The sequence below is a fragment of the Schistocerca cancellata genome, chromosome 3 (assembly GCF_023864275.1).
Source record: "Schistocerca cancellata isolate TAMUIC-IGC-003103 chromosome 3, iqSchCanc2.1, whole genome shotgun sequence".
In the NCBI taxonomy this organism is placed as follows: Eukaryota; Metazoa; Arthropoda; class Insecta; order Orthoptera; family Acrididae; genus Schistocerca; species Schistocerca cancellata.
This window is the reverse complement of record NC_064628.1, coordinates 546,573,572-546,596,272: the sequence shown is the minus strand read 5'-3', so window position 1 is coordinate 546,596,272 and position 22,701 is coordinate 546,573,572. Positions and strand designations below refer to the sequence as shown.

At 41.4% G+C, this 22,701-nt stretch overlaps 1 protein-coding gene across 1 annotated transcript in view; it reads left to right on the top strand.

The window, feature by feature from the left end:
* The first annotated feature begins 669 nt into the window (after positions 1–669).
* LOC126176417 (uncharacterized) overlaps positions 670–22,701 on the top strand; it is a 66,091-nt gene continuing 44,059 nt past the window's right edge. Inside the window, exons 1-3 of the mRNA XM_049923574.1 lie at positions 670–806; positions 12,316–12,462; positions 19,944–20,108. Of these exons, the coding sequence (XP_049779531.1) occupies positions 804–806; positions 12,316–12,462; positions 19,944–20,108 (315 nt within the window). The 5' untranslated portion in view covers positions 670–803. The remainder of the gene's footprint in view (positions 807–12,315; positions 12,463–19,943; positions 20,109–22,701) is intronic.

Below are 22,701 nucleotides of genomic sequence, written 5' to 3'. Positions count from 1 at the left end.
AATTTACTATAAGGGATCCGAAAAATTAAATACGCTGACGTACTCTGATAATACTGCTCTGACTACCGTGGCTCTGAGCACTATGGGACTTAACTTCTATGGTCATCAGTCCCCTAGAACTTAGAACTACTTAAAACTAACTAACCTAAGGGCAGCACACAACACCCAGCCATCACGAGGCAGAGAAAATCCCTGACCCCGCCGGGAATCGAACCCGGGAACCCGGGCGTGGGAAGCGAGAACGCTACCGTCTGACTAACGTTTTGAGCATGTGTCGCACAAATGATATAGCTATGATTAGTTAGTTTCATGTTCCATGGATCATTTTCACGATAAATCGCAATGAAGTGGAATGAATCGTTTTACATTCACTACGTAAACTTTTCTTTTAGAACGCATTACATTGCACTTGTCTGTGAAGTGTACACCATATGTTATAGCTGTTTACAAAGACAATCGTAATCGTAACGTGAACGTGCAGTCGTTATAATACTGTAATTATGAAAAGGAAAGTTGCTGCTCACCACATAGCGTAGATGCTGAGTCGCAGTTAGGCACAACAAAAAGACTGTCACAATACAAGCTTTCGGCCATCAAGGCCTTTGTCGAAAATAGACGACTGCAACCAGCTGCCAGAGGCTGCAGTCATCTGTGTGAGAGTTGCGTTTGTGTGTGTGTGTGTGTGTGTGTGTGTGTGTGTGTGTGTGTTTGTCGTCTTTTTTCGACAAACGCCTTGATAGCCGAAAGCTTATACTGTGACAGTCTTTTGGTTGTGCCGATCTGCGACCCAGCATCTCCGCTAAATGGTGAGTAGCAACTTCTCTTTTCATAATATTGTTACATTCCATCCTGGATTTTCCATTGTTTGATACTGTAATTACACATACGAGGATCGAGATTCAAATCCTGTCAGTCCACCCAGAATAACTTTTCTGCGGTGTCTGGAAGTTAGTTAAGACGAATGCCGGGAAGTTTCCTCTCAAAGGGACAAGGATGAATATTTGTCCCGTCCTTGGCCAATCCAACTTGGGTCCATCTCTGAAAAGGTTCAAACAATCTCGCAAGCAAAATCGTATCTACTGAACCGATGAAACAGACGGAGAAGTGTTGATGTTACGTGAAGTCAGTCAACGGCTCAGAATCATACATGGTCAGACAGCTAAGACAGGGAAACCCAGATATATCCAAAATGAGTAGATAACTCGATATTCTATTTTCGATAAGTTACAGCGGACAATGTGGTGGATATTCTGACGCATGTAATTTAATTTTTAACTTTTATAGCTGCCGAATTACTACATCGACCTTTCTAATGGAATTAAATATTTTTTTTTCTCTGGCGTTGAACAGAGGCTTCGTTGATGACTTGAACTACGTAGTGGAGTAGAACTTGATCAAATACACTGGTGTACAAAAAATAAGGACGAAAGCAGTTTTCACGTGATGTCTCACTGGCAAGTAACGTAGGATGATTCAGCTTGCTGCATACATATAAAGAACTGCTACAGTACAGTGCAGAAGGTAACTGAAAAAAATACGCAAGACGAACAGAAATGACATCTTTTATACAATGACGATAATTTCATTGAAATAAAAACACGATTCACAATGGTGCCCTGGACATTACACATGGTCTACATGGTTCTTCATTGGGTGTGTGTCCACCACGGACAACCATGAATGTTCTGAAGCGTGCTCCCATGCCAGGCACAAGGTAGTTGAAGAGTTCCTGTGGTAAGGCGCTCCTCTCCTCCACGAGCGTGTTTGAGAAGAACTGGATGGCCGTTGGCGCATTTGGGCACGTTGCAGTAAGTCTCCCCAACGCATTTGACTCGTGCTCGACGGGATTTACCTGGGAGAAACTGGCAGTCCTTTCGCCGAATACCTTCTCTTTCGAAGAGCTCTTCCACCAGCGCCGTTCGATGCGGTCACGCGTTATCACCCATAAAAATGAAATCTGGGACGAATGCACTCACGAAACAACGCACAAGGGAAAGGACTACAGTGCCACAATGACGCTGACCGGTGAGTGTAAAGTATTGAAAGATTTGGGGGTCAGTACGCCCAAGCAATATTATGTCTTCCCACGCCATAACACCTGGACCACCAAAACGATCTTGTTCGACAATGTTACTGGGTGCTTTACATTTTCTTACCTCCTGCCATATGAGGGCACGTCGAGAACAATCACTCAGACAGAATTTGTTCTCATCTCAGAAGGGCACGTGACTCCACTCCTCGTTGGTTCACTCCCTATGATCCTGGCACCATCGCAAACAGTACAGCCGACGTGCTGGTGTCAGCAGAAGACAACGTACTGGTGGTCGGGCAAAACGAACGCCCTGATGAAATCACCGTGCCGTTGTGGTGAGATTGCGTGCTTTGCAGCCCTGTTTAATCTGGCTGCAATGGCACCCGCTGTTTGACATGGGCCCCTTCTTGCGTGTTACACAATGCAGCGGTCGTCTGCTGCTGTAGCTGACAGTCGTCGACCACCAGCTCTGCTTCGAGCAGCAGAGTGCCCAAGGTTCGGAACTCCGTGCACGTGGAACCATGCTGTGAGCAATACCAAACTCCTGAGCTACACCTGTCAGACCCGGCAGACATACCGAGTGCACATTGGGTTGCTTTTGTGCCCTGAATACTATTTCCCTAAGAAGATCCATAATGCACCTAACAGTGGAGATCCCGAAAACTAGGAAACCCCTTCCTTTGTGTGCCTGCTCGCACGCTGGTGAAGGGATGGCCACCTGTTCACCGACACGTTGAACGGGTGAGACCAGACGGTCAGCCTCCTATTAGCTCTCGTTAACAGCCACCACTAGTCACTTATCCTAAATGAGGGGGAATTCCCCTCCCCCACCACCACCTCGCCGGAGCCACTGGAATGTGCCTCGACAGCATATATATATATATATATATATATATATATATATATATATATATATATATATATATAATGCTGGCCGTTTACGTGTTTCTAAATTACGTAATGGCCTAAATTTAACATTAATGAACACATTAATTTTCAGTTCCTTTCACGCAGCTGCCCTTGAAGCTAGGGTTCCTTCAGCCTGCAAGTTTTTAAATCAAAATACCTCTATGACTTACAAGGAGTTGTCTAGACTAAGGGATTTTAGATTAAAAATTAAAACTTCTTGTATTACTGTCACACGTTTTATGTTATTCGTTAAATGATCAAAAATATTGTTGATGTACATCGTAAACCTTTCTTAGCCAGTGATAGCTTTAGTACAGATTAATGAATGTCTTTTTCCTTCTACTGTTGGTATGGACATCGCTGTTCTTTTCAACTAGTGGTATATCTCTTAATATCGTGTTGGACCTCCTTTTGCTTGGCATAGTGAAGCAACTCGAAGTGGCCTGGACTCAACACGTCGTTGGGAGTCCCCTTCAGAAATACTGAGCCATCCTGCCTCTACAGCCGTCGAAAATTTCGAAAGTATTGCCGGGCCAGGATTTTGCACACGAACTGTCCTCTCGATTATATTCCATAAATGATCGATGGGAAAGACGCTGAGCGATCTGTGTGGCCAAATCATTCAGTCGAATCGTCCAGAATGTTCTCCAAACCAATCGCGAACAATTGTGTCCCACTGATCTGGCGCATTGCCATCCATAAAAATTCCACCGTTGTTTGGGAACATGATGTCCATGAATGGAAGATTTTAGAAAAAGACATAATTGATGAAACTGGTGATAGTTAATTAAGTTTTTCTTGTCACTTTGCTTATAAAGAGGTTTAGAAAATCTCCTATGCCAGTGATGCATGATACATATCACTAAGCCCATTACATATTGAGTTACAACAACTCTTCAGAATTCGGTTGGAAATTGCATCAGTACCATATGAGCTTTTGTTTTTGAGAACTTTTATAATTCTGCTATGTTCAGTGATTCAGGTAGGTTACACTTCTAGCTGCCTAACGTTTCATTGGGTGACATTTCAAATAAAATCTCTAGCGTCTTCAACTGAACCTATTAATCCTATTTTTGTTAGTACATGTAGAAAGCCATCATTAAAAATATTCACAACTTGTGAAATGTCAGTCACAACGTTATCATTCCCCTGATTGTGGTAGTTTCTAGTGCCTTGCCTGGTTACCCCGTCTTTCTCTTTGAAGAACATTAGTAACAATTTCCTCTGTTGCTTTCTCTCTAATGGGATTTATTATAACTGTAGTATACTCTGCAAAAAGTACCTGTTCCGCTTGATGAACGTAAAGTGGTAGGCCATTCATATATACAAGCTGTTTTCAGTAGGCCATTCATATATACAAGCTGTTTTCAGACTATTTAAATCAAACGCCAAGGGGGTGATAGATCACGTCATGGAGAATGGCTTTTACTACCGACAAAACGTTCGCTGACGCTTCCCAGTGATGTCAGGCGTCGATTGTATTGATATGCCCCTGAGAGGCGGCAGGCTGTAAGCACTGTAAGGCGTGTGTATGAATTTCGCGTTGCCTATAATCCAGTCATCCGCTCCGCATGAAAAAGGATAGGCGCATCAAAATTAAAGTAACTGATTCGCTTCTAAAACATCTTTATCCTCTTAGAGACGCTCATTTTTTAAGATTTCCTAGTTGAAAATCACTCTGTCAGTTTACTGGGGTAGAGAGTACAAGGAACACCTGGTTAATAAACCCTGGTTGTTGTTGTTGTGGTCTTAAGTCCTGAGACTGGTTTGATGCAGCTCTCCATGCTACTCTATCCTGTGCAAGCTTCTTCATCTCCCAGTACCTACTGCAGCCTACATCCTTCTGAATCTGCTTAGTGTATTCATCTCTTGGTCTCCCTCTACGATTTTTACCCTCCACGCTGCCCTCCAGTACCAAATTGGTGATCCCCTGACGCCTCAGAACATGTCCTGCCAACCGATCCCTTCTTCTAGTCAAGTTGTGCCACAAACTCCTCTTCTCCCCAATTCTATTCAATACCTCCTCATAGTTATGTGATCTACCCATCTAATCTTCAGCATTCTCCTGTAGAACCTCATTTCGAAAGCTTCTATTCTCTTCTTGTCTAAGCTATTTATCGTCCATGTTTCACTTCCATACATGGCTACACTCCATACAAATACTTTCAGAAATGACTTCCTGACATTTAAATCTATACTCGATGCTAACAAATTTTTCTTCTTCAGAAACGCTTTCCTTCCCATTGCCAGTCTACATTTTATATCCTCTCTACTTCGACCATCATCAGTTATTTTGCTCCCCAAATATCAAAACTCCTTTACTACTTTAAGTGTCTCATTTCCTAACCTAATTCCCTCAGCATCACCCGACTTAATTGACTACATTCCATTATCCTCGTTTTACTTTTGTTGATGTTCATCTTATACCCTCCTTTCAAGACACTGTCCATTCCGTTCAACTGCTCTTCCAAGTCCTTTGCTGTCTCTGACAGAATTACAATGTCATCGGCGAACCTCAAAGTTTTTATTTCTTCTCCATGGATTTTAATACCTACTCTGAACTTTTCTTTTGTTTCCTTTATTGCTTGCTCAATATACAGATTGAATAAAATCAGGGATAGGCTACAACCCTTTCTCACTCCCTTCCCCACCACTGCTTCCCTTTCATACCCCTCGACTCTTATAACTGCCATCTGGTTTCTGTACAAATTGTAAATAGCCTTTCGCTCTCTGTATTTTATCCCTGCCACCTTCAGAATTTGAAAGAGAGTATTCCAATCAACATTGTCAAAAGCTTTCTCTAAGTCTACAGATGCTAGGAACATAGGTTTACCTTTCCTTAATCTTTCTTCTAAGATAAGTCGTAAGCTCAGTATTGCCTCACGTGTTCCAACATTTCTGCGGAATCCAAACTGATCTTCCCCGAGGTCGGCTTCTACCAGTTTTTCCATTCGTCTGTACAGAATTTGTGTTAGTATTTTGCAGCTGTGAGTTATTAAACTGATAGTTCGGTAATTTTCACATCTGTCAACACCTGTTTTCTTTGGGATTGGAATTATTATATTCTCCTTGAAATCTGAGGGTATTTCGCCTGTCTCATACATCTTGCTCACCAGATGGTAGAGTTTTGTCAGGACTGGCTCTCCCAAGGCTGTCAGTACTTCTAATGCAATTGTTGTCTACTCCGGGGGCCTTGTTTCGACTCAGGTCTTTCAGTGCTCTGTCAAACTCTTCACGCAATATCATATCTCCCATTTCATCTTCATCTACATCCTCTTCCATTTCCATAATATTGTCCCCAAGTACATAGCCCTTGTATAGACCTTCTATATACTCCTTCCACCTTTCTGTTTTCCCTTCTTTGCTTAGTACTGGGTTTCCATCAAAGCTCTTGATATTCATGCAAGTGGTTCTCCTTTCTCCAAAGGTCTCTTTAATTTTCCTGTAGGCAGTATCTATCTTACCCCTAGTGAGATAAGCCTCTACATCCTTACATTTGTCCTCTAGCCATCCCTGCTTAGCCATTTTGCACTTCCTGTCAATCTCATTTTTGAGACGTTTGTATCTCTTTTTGCCTGCTTCGTTTACTGCATTTTTATATTTTCTCCTTTCATCAGTTAAATTCAATGTTTTTTCTGTTACCCAAGGGTTTCTACTAGCCCTCGTCTTTTTACCTATTTAATCCTCTCCTGCCTTCACTATTTCATCCCTCAAAGCTACCCATTCTTCTTCTACTGTATTTCTTTCCCCCTATTTCTGTCTAATTGTTCCCTAATGCTCTCCCTGAAACTCTCTACAACTTCTGGTTCTTTCAGTTTATCCGGGTCCCATCTCCTTTAAATTCCCACCTTTTTGCAGTTTCTTCAGTTTTAATCTACAGTTCATAACCAATAGATTGTGGTCAGAGTCCTCATCTGCCCCTGGAAATGTCTTACAATTTAAAAGCTGGTTCCTAAATCTCTGTCTTACCATTATATAATAAATCTGATACCTTTTAGTATCTCCAGGGTTGTTCCATGTATACAACCTTCTTTCACGAATCTTAAACCAAGTGTTAAATCCTGGTAGTTCGATGAAAACTCATCGTCCCATGGTCACCAAATACTAAACGTTTGCCTAACGTCTACAGGATTCGCCAGTGAATATCATTTTGTCTCTAACAAAAGTATTTCCCCATGACGTGATCTATCACCTCTGCAGGTTTGATGCAAAAACGTTGGAACATGTAACACTTCCGTTTATTTCGACCCGACCTGATCTGATCAAATAGCAGCCCAATATTATTATTCATGTGACCGTGTACCTAATGGGGCTGGCAATCGGAATTGACTGCTACGGAAGTTGTTACTTTCCAGTTCGTCCTTCTCAAATGCTGTGATAATGAAATGTCTGGTAACAAGAAAAACACCAACACAGTTTCACTAATCAACAACCTATATCCGTCTCAAAAACACAAAAAGAAGGAGACAGCCACTGCCTTCGTCATACATATCTAATTACGGCTAATCTCAGCACAGGCTTCTTCATTTTTCATTATCGTCACACGTTAATCCATCACTGCAATCCAACACTGCAATCCCACACTGCAATCCAAAGTGATGCCGGCGCGGTATACGCGAAACCAAAATATCGCCATTAGAATGTCACTAATCACTTCCGTAATTATACTTCTTCACTTTCCCGGTATTATTCTAGTACAAAGGGGTTAAACCATGGCGATGGCAACTCCCTTTGTCGTTAAAGCCTTACATTACAACAACTGGCCTCCACACACCTCTACCCGCAACATGGGACTGGCTCAACTCCACACTCGTTCTCGCAACACGACACAATCGATTGTTTGCCCTATCGACCTGTGCCGAGTGTAAATTTATAGTAAGGGCCTACGGACCCCTTACATCCCCGCCCTCGAAAACTTCTTTGAAGCCTCTGGCATAAAAGAATTGGCAAGGAAATTAGATATCATTACATCTGAACAAAACACACAGTGTAAATAATTAATGAAATTACAATTCACCAAATAATCCCTTGACTCCGGTAGTGGGCTGCCTCCACAATAATATTCTACAAAAGGTTATTACATCTCACAAACATGGCATTGCCCAAATCACAATTTTTTATCAAGCAGCAATAATCCTCTATAGTCCATATTGAATGTAACACACAACATAAAATCAAAAATTATTACGTGAACACATGACATATGAGTTATTATATTACAAATTAGTTGTTACAGGTTTTAGACCCATTCTCAGGTAATCGTCGATATGAAATATGAAGTTCTAGTTATAATACATCAGAAAATACAATGCAAATAAACATTCTCCTTTTTCAAATGTCCGTTTAACAACTAAATGTTCTAAACATGTCTTAGTAGGTCTATTCTGGTCCTTGTAGCTCTCACTCCTGACCGGACCTCATCTGGAGTGTCATTCAGTTTTCTGGACTCTCCGCCTCTTCTATATGCACTGTGTCATTTATTCGCCTGTCCCTTCCTCTCTCATGATCTCTTGGTTCTTCACTCCTTCTCCAATCATTTCTCCACTGCTGTTCACCACCGTGATTCCTATACCTATGGCCTCCACCTCTTTCTCTATAATCAGGCGAATTATTAAAATGATTCGTTTGGTCATTACTTCCCTCTTGGTTTTGATCATTAGCTTGATTGTGTTCCTGTGATCGAACAGATTCCAACTGTTCCAGTATCTCCATCAAGGCCTCCCTATCTTTAATTAGGCTCCCGGATACAGTTTCTTGCATTCTCCAGCTCAATCGTCTTTTTATCGCAGATATCATCATGTCATCACTCATGGGTTGTTCCAAGGTCTCGTTCAATTTCCACAAATGTTCGGCAAACTCTCTCAACGTTCCTCTCCATGTATTAAGTGACTTGCAGTGTAGTAGGTCCTCAATTGCTGCACACTGATGACTTTTGGACCAGTATTTCTTCAAGAATTCCCCTTCAAACTGATCAAAACTAGTAGTCCCTTTCTTCTTCCTGACTCCCCAAGTGAAGGCCTCACCTTCCATCCTATCTATTGCAAATTGTATCTTGTCTGAGTCTTTAAACTGTGCTGGGAAAACTCCTTTTAACCATTTCATAAATATCATTGGGTGCAATCCTCCTTTCGGTTTAAATTTCTGCCCTGTATTATTTTGGACGTACCGATTATCACTGCTCATCAAGGTAACGACTCTACCTTCCCCAACGGTTAAAGTGGCATTGCTAATTCGTTTATTAATTTCTTCTGTCTTGCTCTCCAATTGTTGCACTCCCTGTTGTAATTGCCTGACCTCCATTGCAACCCTCTTGTTATCCTCTTCTCTTTGCACGGCTATAGCATTTCTCAGATTGACAGCCAGTTGATTTTGCCTACCTCCTATCTCCTTAACCACATCATTACATTGTTTCTGCATCTGCGTCACCTCGGCAATTCGATGATTGCAATTTGTTTCCACTTCGGTGATCCTTTCTCCCAATTCGGCTTTAGTTTCTTCAATATCGTCTTCTATCGTTTTTGTTAACTTTCCTTCTATCTTCTCCACGTCTCCCTGGACTTGGTCTATACTCTTCTGTAGCTTACATTCTCCCTCGTTGATGTCCATCTTCAGTCGTTCTTCTAATTCCTGTATTTCCTTCTTCAGATTATATTCTATCTTCCTTTCCGATGTTTTGAGCCCTTGCGTTAGAGTTTCCTTAATTGACTTTTCTAAGCTTTCTTTGGTTTCTTGTAAATCTTCCTTAAATGATTTTCGGAATATTTCAAACCTTTTTCTAGTTTCTTGTAAATCTTTTTCTAATGGTTTGCGGAATATTTCTCCCCTTTCTCTAGCTTCTTGTAAATCTTCCTTTAATGATTCTCTAGTTTCTTGTAAACCTTTCTCTAATGATTTGCGGAATATTTCTGACCTTTCTCTAGCTTCTCGTAAATCTTCATTTAATGATTCTCTAGTTTCTTGTAAATCTTTCTCTAATGATTTGCGGAATATTTCTGCCCTTTCTCTAGCTTCTTGTAAATCTTCCTTTATTGTTGCCTTGATTTTCTTTATCAGGTCTGCCAACATCGACCGCATATCTGCACCCAATGAAACTGGCTTATCTCTCGTCATTTGTCCCGGTGTCTCGGGGTAACTAGTTGAATGTGCTAATGGGCTTTCCACAATCACTGATTCCTGAATCATCTCTGTCTTCCTGTCCTATCCCTTTCTTTTCAGCTACTGCCTCACAAACCTGCTTATCTTCAGTAGACATGTTTGGTTTATTTTTAATGCACAGGCAAGTAATATAAAATAACCTCTAGCAACCCAAAACACTCCTAATTACTGCTAAACTAATCAAACAGTACCTGCAGTATTTTCAGTTAATCCCAAAATTGACATAATACATATGAATACTGAACATAACGACTCTCAAAACCTAATAATTTCAAATATCAATTTTCACATACACAGTTTATGTAAAATGTTTTAAATAAGACAAATCACACCATTCATTAAATCTATAAATGTAAAATCCCCAAAAACAATGAGCATATCGGTATAATCACCATTTAGACCATGCAGTATGCATAAATAAGTATGCTATATTTCAGAGTATGTTTCGCAAACTTTTCGGAAATTACTGTAATTGGGCACTTCTCCTTAGGTGAAACACAGTTTAAAACTGTTTATTTATCGTGAAGACAGTACACTGCAATTTAATGTTGCTAACCAGTTGTCTTCACTCACCAACTGACGTTACCACAAGTCGCGATGTTTTGATGTTTGAAGTGGGCGTGGCGCTGTACTGCCGCTGGAGCCGCGTGAAGTCGTGCTGAACATCTGTGGCGAGTCGTTGTAGTTCTCAGTCTGCCGCTCTGTGGCGCTGCAGGCGAGCATAGTTTGTAGTTCGGCCGCTAGATGCCGGGTTCCCGCTCGGTGTCTCGAAGTCGCGCTGCTCGCTGTCCAGCGTAGTGCGTCTGCGACTGACCTCCTCCTTGGACCGGTAGTTGGGATGACGTGTGAAATCACCTCGCGGATCGAAGCTCTTTGGCGCAGCTGCTGCACGGGTCTGCGTGACGTCAGTCAACAATTGCGTCACCACAATAAATTGTCGCCTGTATAACAGTTTATGGGTCCACATAAAGCTGCTCGATTTTCATTATTCAAAGAGCAATTTCGGCCATAACATTACTACTAAACACTTCTTTAAAAGCTTCCGTGACAAATTCTTAGCTCGTTTTGCTGTGGTAATGTTCACACGTGTCTTTCTTTAGTGTTCACTTTTCACAGTTTTTCGTGTGGATCTACGCGTTTGCACATTATAACACAGTTTATCGACACTACTACTCTCATCTAATATGGCGAGAAAAAAAAACAGTTTATTCACAATCGTAAGATGCTATTACTTCGTATTGTTCAAAAATGCACTGTTTCTTGTCGCGATTTTAAAGTTTATACTCTGTCTTTATCCGAAATTGGAAAAATATTTTCTCACGTTAAGCAAGATAAAATTATCTATTGTTCTTACCATTCATCCGAAAATTGCACTTGTCCTGTCACGGTCGCCAAGGTGTAACACCTCCGTTTATTTCGACCCGACCTGATCTGATCAAATAGCAGCCCAATATTATTATTCATGTGACCGTGTACCTAATGGGGCTGGCAATCGGAATTGACTGCTACGGAAGTTGTTACTTTCCAGTTCGTCCTTCTCAAATGCTGTGATAATGAAATGTCTGGTAACAAGAAAAACACCAACACAGTTTCACTAATCAACAACCTATGTCTGTCTCAAAAACACAAAAAGAAGGAGACAGCCACTGCCTTCGTCATACATATCTAATTATGGCTAATCTCAGCACAGGCTTCTTCATTTTTCATTATCGTCACACGTTAATCCATCACTGCAATCCAACACTGCAATCCCACACTGCAATCCAAAGTGATGCCGGCGCGGTATACGCGAAACCAAAATATTGGCACTAGAATGTCACTAATCACTTCCGGAATTATACTTCTTCACTTTCCCGGTATTATTCTAGTACAAAGGGGTTAAACCATGGCGATGGCAACTCCCTTTGTTGTTAAAGCCTTACATTACAACAACTGGCCTCCACACACCTCTACCCGCAACATGGGACTGGCTCAACTCCACACTCGCTCTCGCAACATGACACAATCGATTGTTGTTTGCCCTATCGACCAGTGCCGAGTGCAAATTTATAGTAAGGGCCTACGGACCCTTTACAAACAGTGTGTATAAGCAATAGAGCTGGACCCAAAAGTGAACCCTGTGGGACTCTATTCGTGATTTATTCTTAGCTGCCTGACATTGGTTGAATTATTCAGTTTGCGAAGCAGTTATGTGTGACGTGGCAGGTGTGTGTGTACAGGAGGAGTGCGTGGTGCAGCTGCCGCCACCCCCACCGCCGGGCGTGGACCCACGCCTGTGCTACGTGTGCCAGCTCAAGAAGCTGAGGGAGGAACGCGCCGCGTCAGCACCCAGGGAGCCGCCGGAGGTCACAGCCGCCAAGGAGCGGGTGAGTACTGGCGCCACCGCTCCCCTCTCCTCAAGCACAGCTGCTAAGTCACCACTTGCGCTACGCAAGCTACCATTAAACAGTACTGAGGGGGTTACGTGGTATCTTCATGCCAACCAGCACAGATGCCCAAAACATCGGTCATGCGAAATGACATGGCCTCCTCACAGCAGTCAATCGAGGCAGTCAGGTAGATACAGTATTTCATGAGTTCAGGAAAGCATTTTATTCTGCCGCTCTGTTAACTAGGGAAAGTTACGAACAGGTTCTCCATTGAAAACGTGAACCTAAGTGGCAGTATTTATAGGCATTATACAAGAAACCTTTGTTTTGTCTGTGCTGGTGATGCATGATGCAAAAAAGAAAAGAAAATATTCGTATTATCCCAGTGATAAAAACTATGGAATATGATATAAACACATATCACTTATTATTGTGAAAATAAGATAATGTACACTGAGGCGACAAGAGTCCTCAGATACCTCGCAATATCGAGTCGGACCTTATTTTACCCTGATCAGTATAGCATTTAGACGTGGCATGGACTCAACATGTCATAGGAAGTCTCATGCAGAAATATTGAGCCATGTTGCCTCTATAGCCATCCATAATTGTGAAGGAATCGCCAGTGCAGAACTTGCGCACGAACTGACCTAATGTTCAATGGGATTCATATTGGGCGATCTTAGTTACCAAATCTTTTGCTCGAATTGACCAGAATGTTCTTCTAACGAATAGCAATCAATTGTTGCCCTCTGACATGGTGCATTGTCATTCACAAAAGTTCCATCGTGTTTGGGAACTTGAAGTCCATGAATGGTTGCAAATGGTCTCCAAGTAGCTGAACATAACCATTTTCAGTCAATGGTTGGTTCACTTGGACCAGACGACCACTCCACATAAACACAGCCCACACCATTATCAAGCCATGACCAGCCTCCACAGTGCCTTGGCTCCATGGGCTCATTGCACCTGCACCACACTCTAACTCTACCATCAGCTATTTTCAAATGGAAACGGGACTCATCATCTGACTAGGCCACGGTTTTCCAGTCATCGAGAGTCCAACTTGTATGGTCATGAGTCCATGAGAGGCGCTGCAGGAGATGTGCTGTCAGCAAATGCATTCACATCGGTCGTCTGCTGCCTTAGTCCATTAACGCCAGATTTCGCAACACTGTTCTAAAGGGTACGTTCGTCTTACGTCCTAATCGATTTCTGTGGTTATTTACCCTAGTGTTGCTTGTTTATTAGCACCGACAACTCTACGCAAACACAGCTGCTCTCGATCGTTAATTGAAGGCTATCGCCACAGTGGTACCCGTGGTGAAAGGTAATGCCTGAAATTGGTATTCTCGGTACACTCTTGACACTTTGGATCTCGGAATATTGAATTCCCTAACGATTTCCAAAATGGAATGTTCCATGCGTCTATCTCCAACTACCATTCCGTGTTCAAAGTCTGTTGGTTGATTGATTTGGGGGAGGGGGCCAAACAGCGAGATCATTGGTACCATCCGATTCGCAAAAGATGGAGAAGAAAGTCTGCCGTGCCCTTTCAAAGGAACCATCCTGGCATTTGCCTAAAGCGATTTAGGGAAATCATGGTAAACCTGAATCAGGATGGCTGGATGCAAGTTTGAACCATCGTCCTCCCAAATGCGAGTCCAGTGTGCTAACCACTGCGCCACCTCCATCGGTCAAAGTCTGTTAATTCCCGTCTTGCAGCCATAATCACGTGGGAACCCTTCTACATGCATCACCTGAGTACAAATGACAGCTGTGCTTCTTTTTTTTCCCTTTATTGAGTTTCGATTCCCCCCGAAGGGGGCGGGCTGGCAGCAGCTTAGTACGCCGCTCTTCAGCCTACAGAATTTGTTTTAAAAAAATGAAGATAACAAATAATAAAAGCAGGCGATAAAATCGGTGACTTAAATAGTAAAATGTCGGAAAATTGTGGAACTTAAAACATTAAAAAAGGGTTGGTGATGCTAATAAAATACACAGGAAGCAGACAGGAAAATAATAGACAGACAATGAAAAAGCACGGCACCAGTCTGGTTTCTGTTCGCAAGAGATATAAAAATCACACCCAGCGGCAGCATAATTTCTGTTCGCAACACTTTGGAAAGATGCACAACACTGAACACTCGCTCGAACACTGCACTAAAAGTTGGCACAAATATGTCACACCACAGCCGAAAGCACGTGGGGGAAACCTAGACAGATGATGGGAAAGAAAAGAGGGGAAGGAGAGGAAAAACAAAGTGGAGGGAGGGGGGGAAGGAGTCGACGGAGGACGAGTCATAAGAGGGGAGGGGGGCTGAGCAGACGTGAGAGGGAGTGGGGAAAGGCAGTGGAGGGGAATGCAAAAGGACTCGGGGGGGGGGGGTGAGAAGAGAGGCAGAGAGAGGGTAGGCGGGGGAAAAACAGGATGGAAGGAGGGGGGGGGGGGTACTGCCCTGCCAATCCTCTGTCCTGTTTACTTCGTGTACGCGATGCTACCTCCATCTGTATGTTGTTGTTGTTGCGGTCTTCAGTCCTGAGACTGGTTTGATGCAGCTCTCCATGCTACTCTATCCTGTGCAAGCTTCTTCATCTCCCAGTATCTACTGCAACCTACATCCTTCTGAATCTGCTTAGTGTATTCATCTCTTGGTCTCCCTCTACGATTTTTACCCTCCACACTACCCTCCAATGCTAAATTTGTGATTCCTTGATGCCTCAAAACATGTCCTACCAACCGATCCCTTCTTCTAGTCAAGTTGTGCCACAAACTTCTCTTCTCCCCAATCCTATTCAATACCTCCTCATTAGTTACGTGATCTACCCACCTATCTTCAGCATTCTTCTGTAGCACCACATTTCGAAAGCTTCTATTCTCTTCTTGTCCAAACTAGTTATCGTCCATGTTTCACTTCCATACATGGCTACACTCCATACAAATACTTTCAGAAACGACTTCCTGACACTTAAATCTATACTCGATGTTAACAAATTCCTCTTCTTGAGAAACGCTTTCCTTGCCATTGCCAGTCTACATTTTATATCCTCTCTACTTCGACCATCATCGGTTATTTTACTCCCTAAATAGCAAAACTCCTTTACTACTTTAAGTGTCTCATTTCCTAATCTACTTCCCTCAGCATCACCCGACTTAATTTGACTACATTCCATTATCCCCGTTTTGCTTTTGTTGATGTTCATCTTATATCCTCCTTTCAAGACACTGTCCATTCCGTTCAACTGCTCTTCCAAGTCCTTTGCTGTCTCTGACAGAATTACAATGTCATCGGTGAGCCTTAATGTTTTTATTTCTTCTCCATGGATTTTAATACCTACTCCGAATTTTTCATTTGTTTCCTTTACTGCTTGCTCAATATACAGATTGAACAATATCGGGGAGAGGCTACAACCCTGTCTTACTCCTTTCCCAACCACTGCTTCCCTTTCATGCCCCTCGACTCTTATAACTGCCATCTGGTTTCTGTACAAACTGTAAATAGCCTTTCGCTTCCTGTATTTTACCCCTGCCAACTTCAGAATTTGAAAGAGAGTATTCCAGTTAACATTGTCAAAAGCCATCTGTATGTGTCATATCGCTATCTCATGACTTTTGTCACCTCAGTGTACTTAGCTGAAGGGAGGTCATCCATCAGACACCTGATGCACATTATTTGCGTTATGCAAAGTCACTAGCTTCCCCATTCCATTACATTAACATAGTCCTGTTCGCCTATTCCTACTACATTACAGTTTAACATTTTTCACATCTGTAATAGCTTTCATTTTTGCCTATCGCAGTGTTTCTCGTTGTATGACGTTTGAGCACTCACCCTTCATATGTGGTAGCGTTGCTTTTATTCGCGATGAAATTTTTGAATTTTCTTGTTTCTAGTGCTTGACTTCGTTTGTGTGTGCGTTTTAGTTGGTGGCAAATCACCGACTTAATATTTAACTGGCAACAGGATCCTATAATGCTTTTGTTTTGTTAGAGTGACCTCTATTACCCATGTCATCCCCCATTTTATATTTGCTTCCCAATTTCTATTTCTATTTCGCTGTTCTGTGTGGAACTCATCAAAGAGTCTTTCTGTTAACTGATTATGTTGAATCTCGCATGGTGTTATCGCAATGATAGCAGGCAATAGTTCGCTTAGTTCATTCTCAAAATCCTCTAAATGGACCTTTCATTTTGTATGTTTGTGATGGCAGTAGACAACATCTTAAAGCCGATAAATATGTTTGGGGTATGTGTATGTAAACTGCTTTCTTGTCTGTTTGTTTTCTTTTTTTTTAACCGTTTACTCCATCAACATAAGCGGTACTACGTGCAGAAGTAACACGCAAACACCTGTGCTGTGTCTACAGTAGAGTTAACCACTGCTTCATGTTCATGACTTGTCAGATATGAGGCATTACTATTTACAGGGATGTACAATCGAGATTTAATACATGTTGCAGCAACAACCGTGGACATTTATTGTAGTGGATTGAAGTTCACGAGAAACTGGACCACTCAGCTAACGCAGAGCTGGCCAGGCTTATCGACAATAAAACTATTCGCACAGTAGAATTTCAGCAGCTGCTTCTGGGTTTTGCTCCGGAAATTCATCAGTAAGCAATCTTCAACTAGTTCGTAAAATGCACGCGTAGAAGAGCAGAGGTGGAGCAGCGAATCTAGTACTATCACAAGGTGGAGCAGCGAATCTAGTACTATCACAATGCGTGTATCCAGATAGTGGTGCCAAATTATTTTGAATCCACAGTTCAGTTCTGTCGATGGATACATCAAAATTGGTGATGCTCACATGGAACACTTGCCATGAATTTAAGCTATTGCCACAAGGTGAGAGTTGCTTATGTCAATAAAAACTAAATGTGTATGAATTTCTTCCTGTCCATGAGTTCCTTATCTAAACGTTCCCCGTCTACCATCCTTTGCTATCTATATGATTTTGATCCTAAGTTTGAGAACACTGTAAAACAGGAACAGTTTCACGTCTGTCATACCTCCCTACATTACTGTAGTGATTGCAGATGATTTCATATCCCAGGGCAGAGTGCTGCACTCTCAGGAAGTCTGACATCTGAAACTGTATTTCTTAGTTCTTCTTAATCAATAAAATTTAGAATCCCAAAGTATCTGCTGTGATACACTTTAATTCTCGATAACTCGTAAAAAGTGAAGACTTAACTTCGTTGGCTCTAGTTTACATCATCTAGAAGAACAGTCGCCGAATTTAATACAGACATGAATTGTCGGTATTTGACAGTGATCTTCTTGAAATGAAACTGATAAGCAGTTGCAAATTTGATTTTTCGCTAAGTTCCTATGGGACCAAACTGCCGAGGTCATCGGTCCCAAATTTGATTTTGTTTGACAGTTGTTCATTCTACAACGTTTTCACGCATTTACGTCATTTGTTGCGCATACATCCACGATTATACCACAGTTAGTCATCAGATTATTTATGTCTGCCAACGTATATAAAATATTACACCTATCTAGCAACCACCTCTCAAAACTCTCGTAAAAATTCTCCCAGTGAACTCGAAAGTCGGAGGTGTCCCAAACGGCCGTCTGTCCGGCAGCCAACGCACTACTTGTAGGTACACAGGTCGGTCGACAGCAAACCATCCAATCGTTTCACAAATCCATTTGTGAACCTTGCTATATGTGCTGTGTGTGTTCGTATTTTCTTTAGGTACGGTAGTGGTAATGTTGTGGTAAATCGAAAGATTTTTCGAAAGTCTAGAAGTACCAAATCCAACATTGAAGCGTTCAAGGCCAAATATCAGGTTGATAACTGTTTCAATTTTACGCCAACACTTTGCAGCGGACATGTCAAATGCTGTCATCGCTGTATGCCACCTTCCTGGATTAGATGTCCTCTACATCTACATCTACATCTACGTGATTACTCTCCTATTCACAATAAAGTGCCTCGCAGAGGGTCCAACGAACCACCTTCATGTTGTCTCTCTACCGTTCCACTCTCGAACGGCGCGCGGCAAAAAAGGAAAACTTAAATTTTTCTGTGCGAGCTCTGATTTCTCTTATTTTATCGTGATGATCATTTCTTCCTATGTAGGTGGGTGCCAACAGAATGTTTTCGCAATCGGAGGAGAAAACTGGTGATTGAAATTTCATGAGAAGATCCCGTCGCAACGAAAAACGCCTTTGTTTTAATGATTGCCACTCCAATTCACGTATCATGTTTGTAGCACTATCTCCCCTATTTCGGAATAATACAAAACGAGCTGCCTTTCTTTGAACTTTTTCGATGTCAGTCCCACCTGATGCGGATCCCACATCGCACAGCAATACTCCAGGATAGGGCGGACAAGTGAAAGCAGTCTCTTTAGTATATACCTTTGCACATAAGCGTTCTAGCAATGAATCGCAGTCTTTGGTTTGCTCTACCCACAACATTACCTATGTGATCGTTCCAATTTAGGTTATTTGCAATTGTTATCCGTAAGTATTTTGTTGGATTTACGACCTTCGGGTTTGTATGACTTATCAAGTAATCGAAATTTAGCGGATTTCTTTTAGTACTCATGTGAATAACTTCACACTTTTCTTTATTCATCGTCAATTGCCACTTTTCGCAGCATACAGATATCGTATCTAAATCATTTTGCAATTCATTATGGTCATCTGATGACTGCACAAGACGGTAAATGACAGCATTATCTGCAAAAAATCTAAGAGGACTACTCAGATTGTCTCGTATGTCGTTAATATAGATCAGGAACAATAGACGGCATATAACACTTCCTTGGCGAACGCCGGATATTGTTACTGATTATCGATGACTTTCCGTCTATTACTATGAACTGTGACCTTTCTGACAGGAAATCACGAATCCAGTCGCACAACTGTAGCGATAATCCATAGGCACGCAGTTTTGTTAGAAACACTTGTGAGGAACGGTGTCGAAAGCCCTCTGGAAAGCTAAAAATAGGGAATCAATTTGAAATCCCCTGTCAATAGCACTCCTTACCTCATGAGTATAAGGAGCTAGCTGTGTTTCACAAGAACGGTATTTTCTAAGTCATTTTCTTCGAGGTAATTCATAATGTTCAAACACAGCATATGTTCCAAAACTCTACTGCAAATCGTCGTTAGTGATATGGGCCTGTAATTCAGCTGATTACTCCTTTTCTCTTTTTGGGTATTGGTGTGACTTGAGCAATTTTCCACTCTAGGTACGGATCTTTCTACGGGCGAGCGGTTGTATATAATTGATAAATATGGAGAAACTGTATCAGCATACTCTGTAAGGAACCTGACTGGTATACGTTCTGAACCGTTCATACAATGGGTCACGTCCTGTGGATTTGTGTTACAGAAATCAAATATTTCATTTTGGGACTTTCACAGCTAAAGATACAGGTTTCTACTTTTTTGTTATCTGAACTTCCGTATTTCGTCTTTATTTCTGCTAACGAATGTCTCACTTAATGTGTTACAGGTGATAAACCTGGATATTATGAGGGTCGACGCAGGAGGCGCAATAGATGCTATGAAAGAGGCGGACGCCCGGCGGTCAAGAAATATAGAATTCGCTCTCTACAACAAACATATCGGCGAGCAACGGCGGATGGACATGATGGAAGAAAAGCAGAGGAATTTAAACGTAAGCCCGCACCACTAATTGAGTTTCATGTGTTTTCATTCGGTTTCCTCATAAGACATCCTCACACTGACCTAAAGAACTGTGTAGTTAGTATCATCCACACTAACGTTTCTGAAAATTTCAACATCAAAAAGTGTCTGTAGGGCTGAAATGTCTATTATATTACATTATATATTTATCCTGCCAGAACCCTTTCGTTACTTGAAACTAAAAAACAATCTATGACATTCAGAAGATGCCATTTTCACTATGTATGAGAAAATATAGTTAACGACATAGCTCTTACAAATGATCTTTGTCCAGAAATTAGTTTCTGCCGTTTCCTCTGTAAGATCAATCTCAGTGCTTCAGGTCGGATACAGATTGTAGTGGGTTAGAGATATCGTTAACTCCACTTTAAGAGCACACGTGTGCGAAGGAAGCATCATAAATCCGACCACACATTATAATTAGGAAAAAGCACGCTAGCAAGATATCAGCCTCAGCAATGAAGCCGCACGAAATTCTGGGCCATAATTCTGATAGTACTCAGTTATGACCTTCTGAATGCACAGCCTTTAAATTTCGGTACGCGCCAGTTGTTTGTCACTGACTGCGTCTCACTGCAGCCGCCTAATGCCGGAGTGCGAAGCCGTAACTGTTTACTATCATAAGTATGGCCCACATTTACACGTGGGATCGCTTAGTGAGGCTGATATCTTGCAAGTGTGCTTCTTTCTACTTCAAATTTGGCGGTTTTTCCTTGTTAGAAGCTATCTTTAAAGAACTGGATATTTTTATAGATTGGTCAAAAAAACTTGACATAACTGATAATGACATTCCTATTCACAAATCAACACAAAATGATGTCAGAGTGGTCCAAAATCCGTGGATTACAGTCTTACATAGAAGACACGCATCAAATGGTAACATCAGGTGGTTATAATTATAGTGCAGCTACTCACAGAGGTCCAATATGGGTTGTAAATATCGTACGGCAGCGAAACTTGGTATATATTCTAATACGTTAATTCAGAACCGATTTACGCTGGAAAAAATTAGTAACAATTTGACCACCAGGTGTAAATCTGGCGGTGTGAATACAATAAAAAAGTATTTGAATATTTCTATATATAATGGGTTAGGAACAGGACGTGGACAGAAAAGGTCAAACAAGTGGGAAAAGCATATGTTGACTTTATTATTAACCACCACTTACGCACTTTGCTCAACATGAGCACCGGACTCGTCGACGAGATGTTGTACAGCGCCATATTTGCGTCTAGTATCCAAAATTGGAATTAATTTATTTCCAGAGTAAATCGGTTCCGCATTTACGCAATAGCATATCTACCAAGTTTCTCTGTTATCCGATAATTACAGCCCACACTGGACCTCCGTGAGTAACTACTCTTTAATTGTAATCACCCGACATTAAGGCATGAGGACATTTAAGAAAATGTCATTACAGCAATAACACATATATCCAGCAAATCACAGCTGAAAATTTTAATTAAAGCTTCGAATAGAACGTCTATGGCACCAGCCATAGATGCTTCAGTCTCTCTGATTACTAGCTGGTTAGAAAAAATAAGACAATAAATAAAGAAAAAAATTGTCTTCATGAATTTCCACTCTACTCTGTTTATACAAGAACATGATACTATACCACGTCAGGACAACACATTACTGACGACGAGTTACTGAAGCTAAAATTGTAGGTATATAGCTGTAAAAGAAATTAAAATGGGACTGTCATGTGAAAGTACTGGAAAGAAAGATCTGAAAACCTTGTTAGCTCTTCGTGTTCTAAGCCAAAGTTCAAGCAGGTGAACAGTAATTCAGGCACATTAAGCATACTTTCACTTACTATTCTGGTACGGGTTAATCTGATGAAACTCAGCTCCCAACCTAAAAGTTTGTAAGATACATGAAAAATCTGTCATGGCTACCAGCAACTTAAAAGAGACTTGAAACATGTAATCTATTGTTTATTCAGCTGAAAATAATAAGTCTCTCAAGCCTATACAAATATGAATCGATTCTGTTTGCAAATGAGTATCTTTCAAATAGAACCGGGGATCGACAGCAAAATAAAACTGACCATAGGTGCAGCGCAAACAGCAGTGACACAAAAATTCCTTTAAATATAACCTAAGTTATTTATGATAGAACCATGGTTTCAATTCTTGAGTTATCAGACACAGCTTTTGTGAACTGAATTTGTACTTATGGAGAATTCCTACCACTTAAGACACAAAGGAATTACTGACATTGGCCGCGAGCTGTCATTGACTGAAATGGCTGCTCGCAGCCAGTATCTGTAATTCCTTTGTGCCTTAATTCATAATGGCTGCTGGATCAAAAAATATCAGACAAAACAGACACGACATATATCTATCATTTACTTTGTATTGCTTGTTATTTGTACTTTATGATTGCAATTTGTAATCTGAAATTTTTCTCTGTTCTCTCTCTCCCTCTCTCTCTATCTCTCTCTCTCTCTTTGTCTCTGTCTCTCTCTTTTTCTTTCTCTGTCACTTTCTTTTTCTCAAATTCGACTTGTCGTACATTCAATAAACTCTATATGTATGTAATGGATCCGAACGGGTCA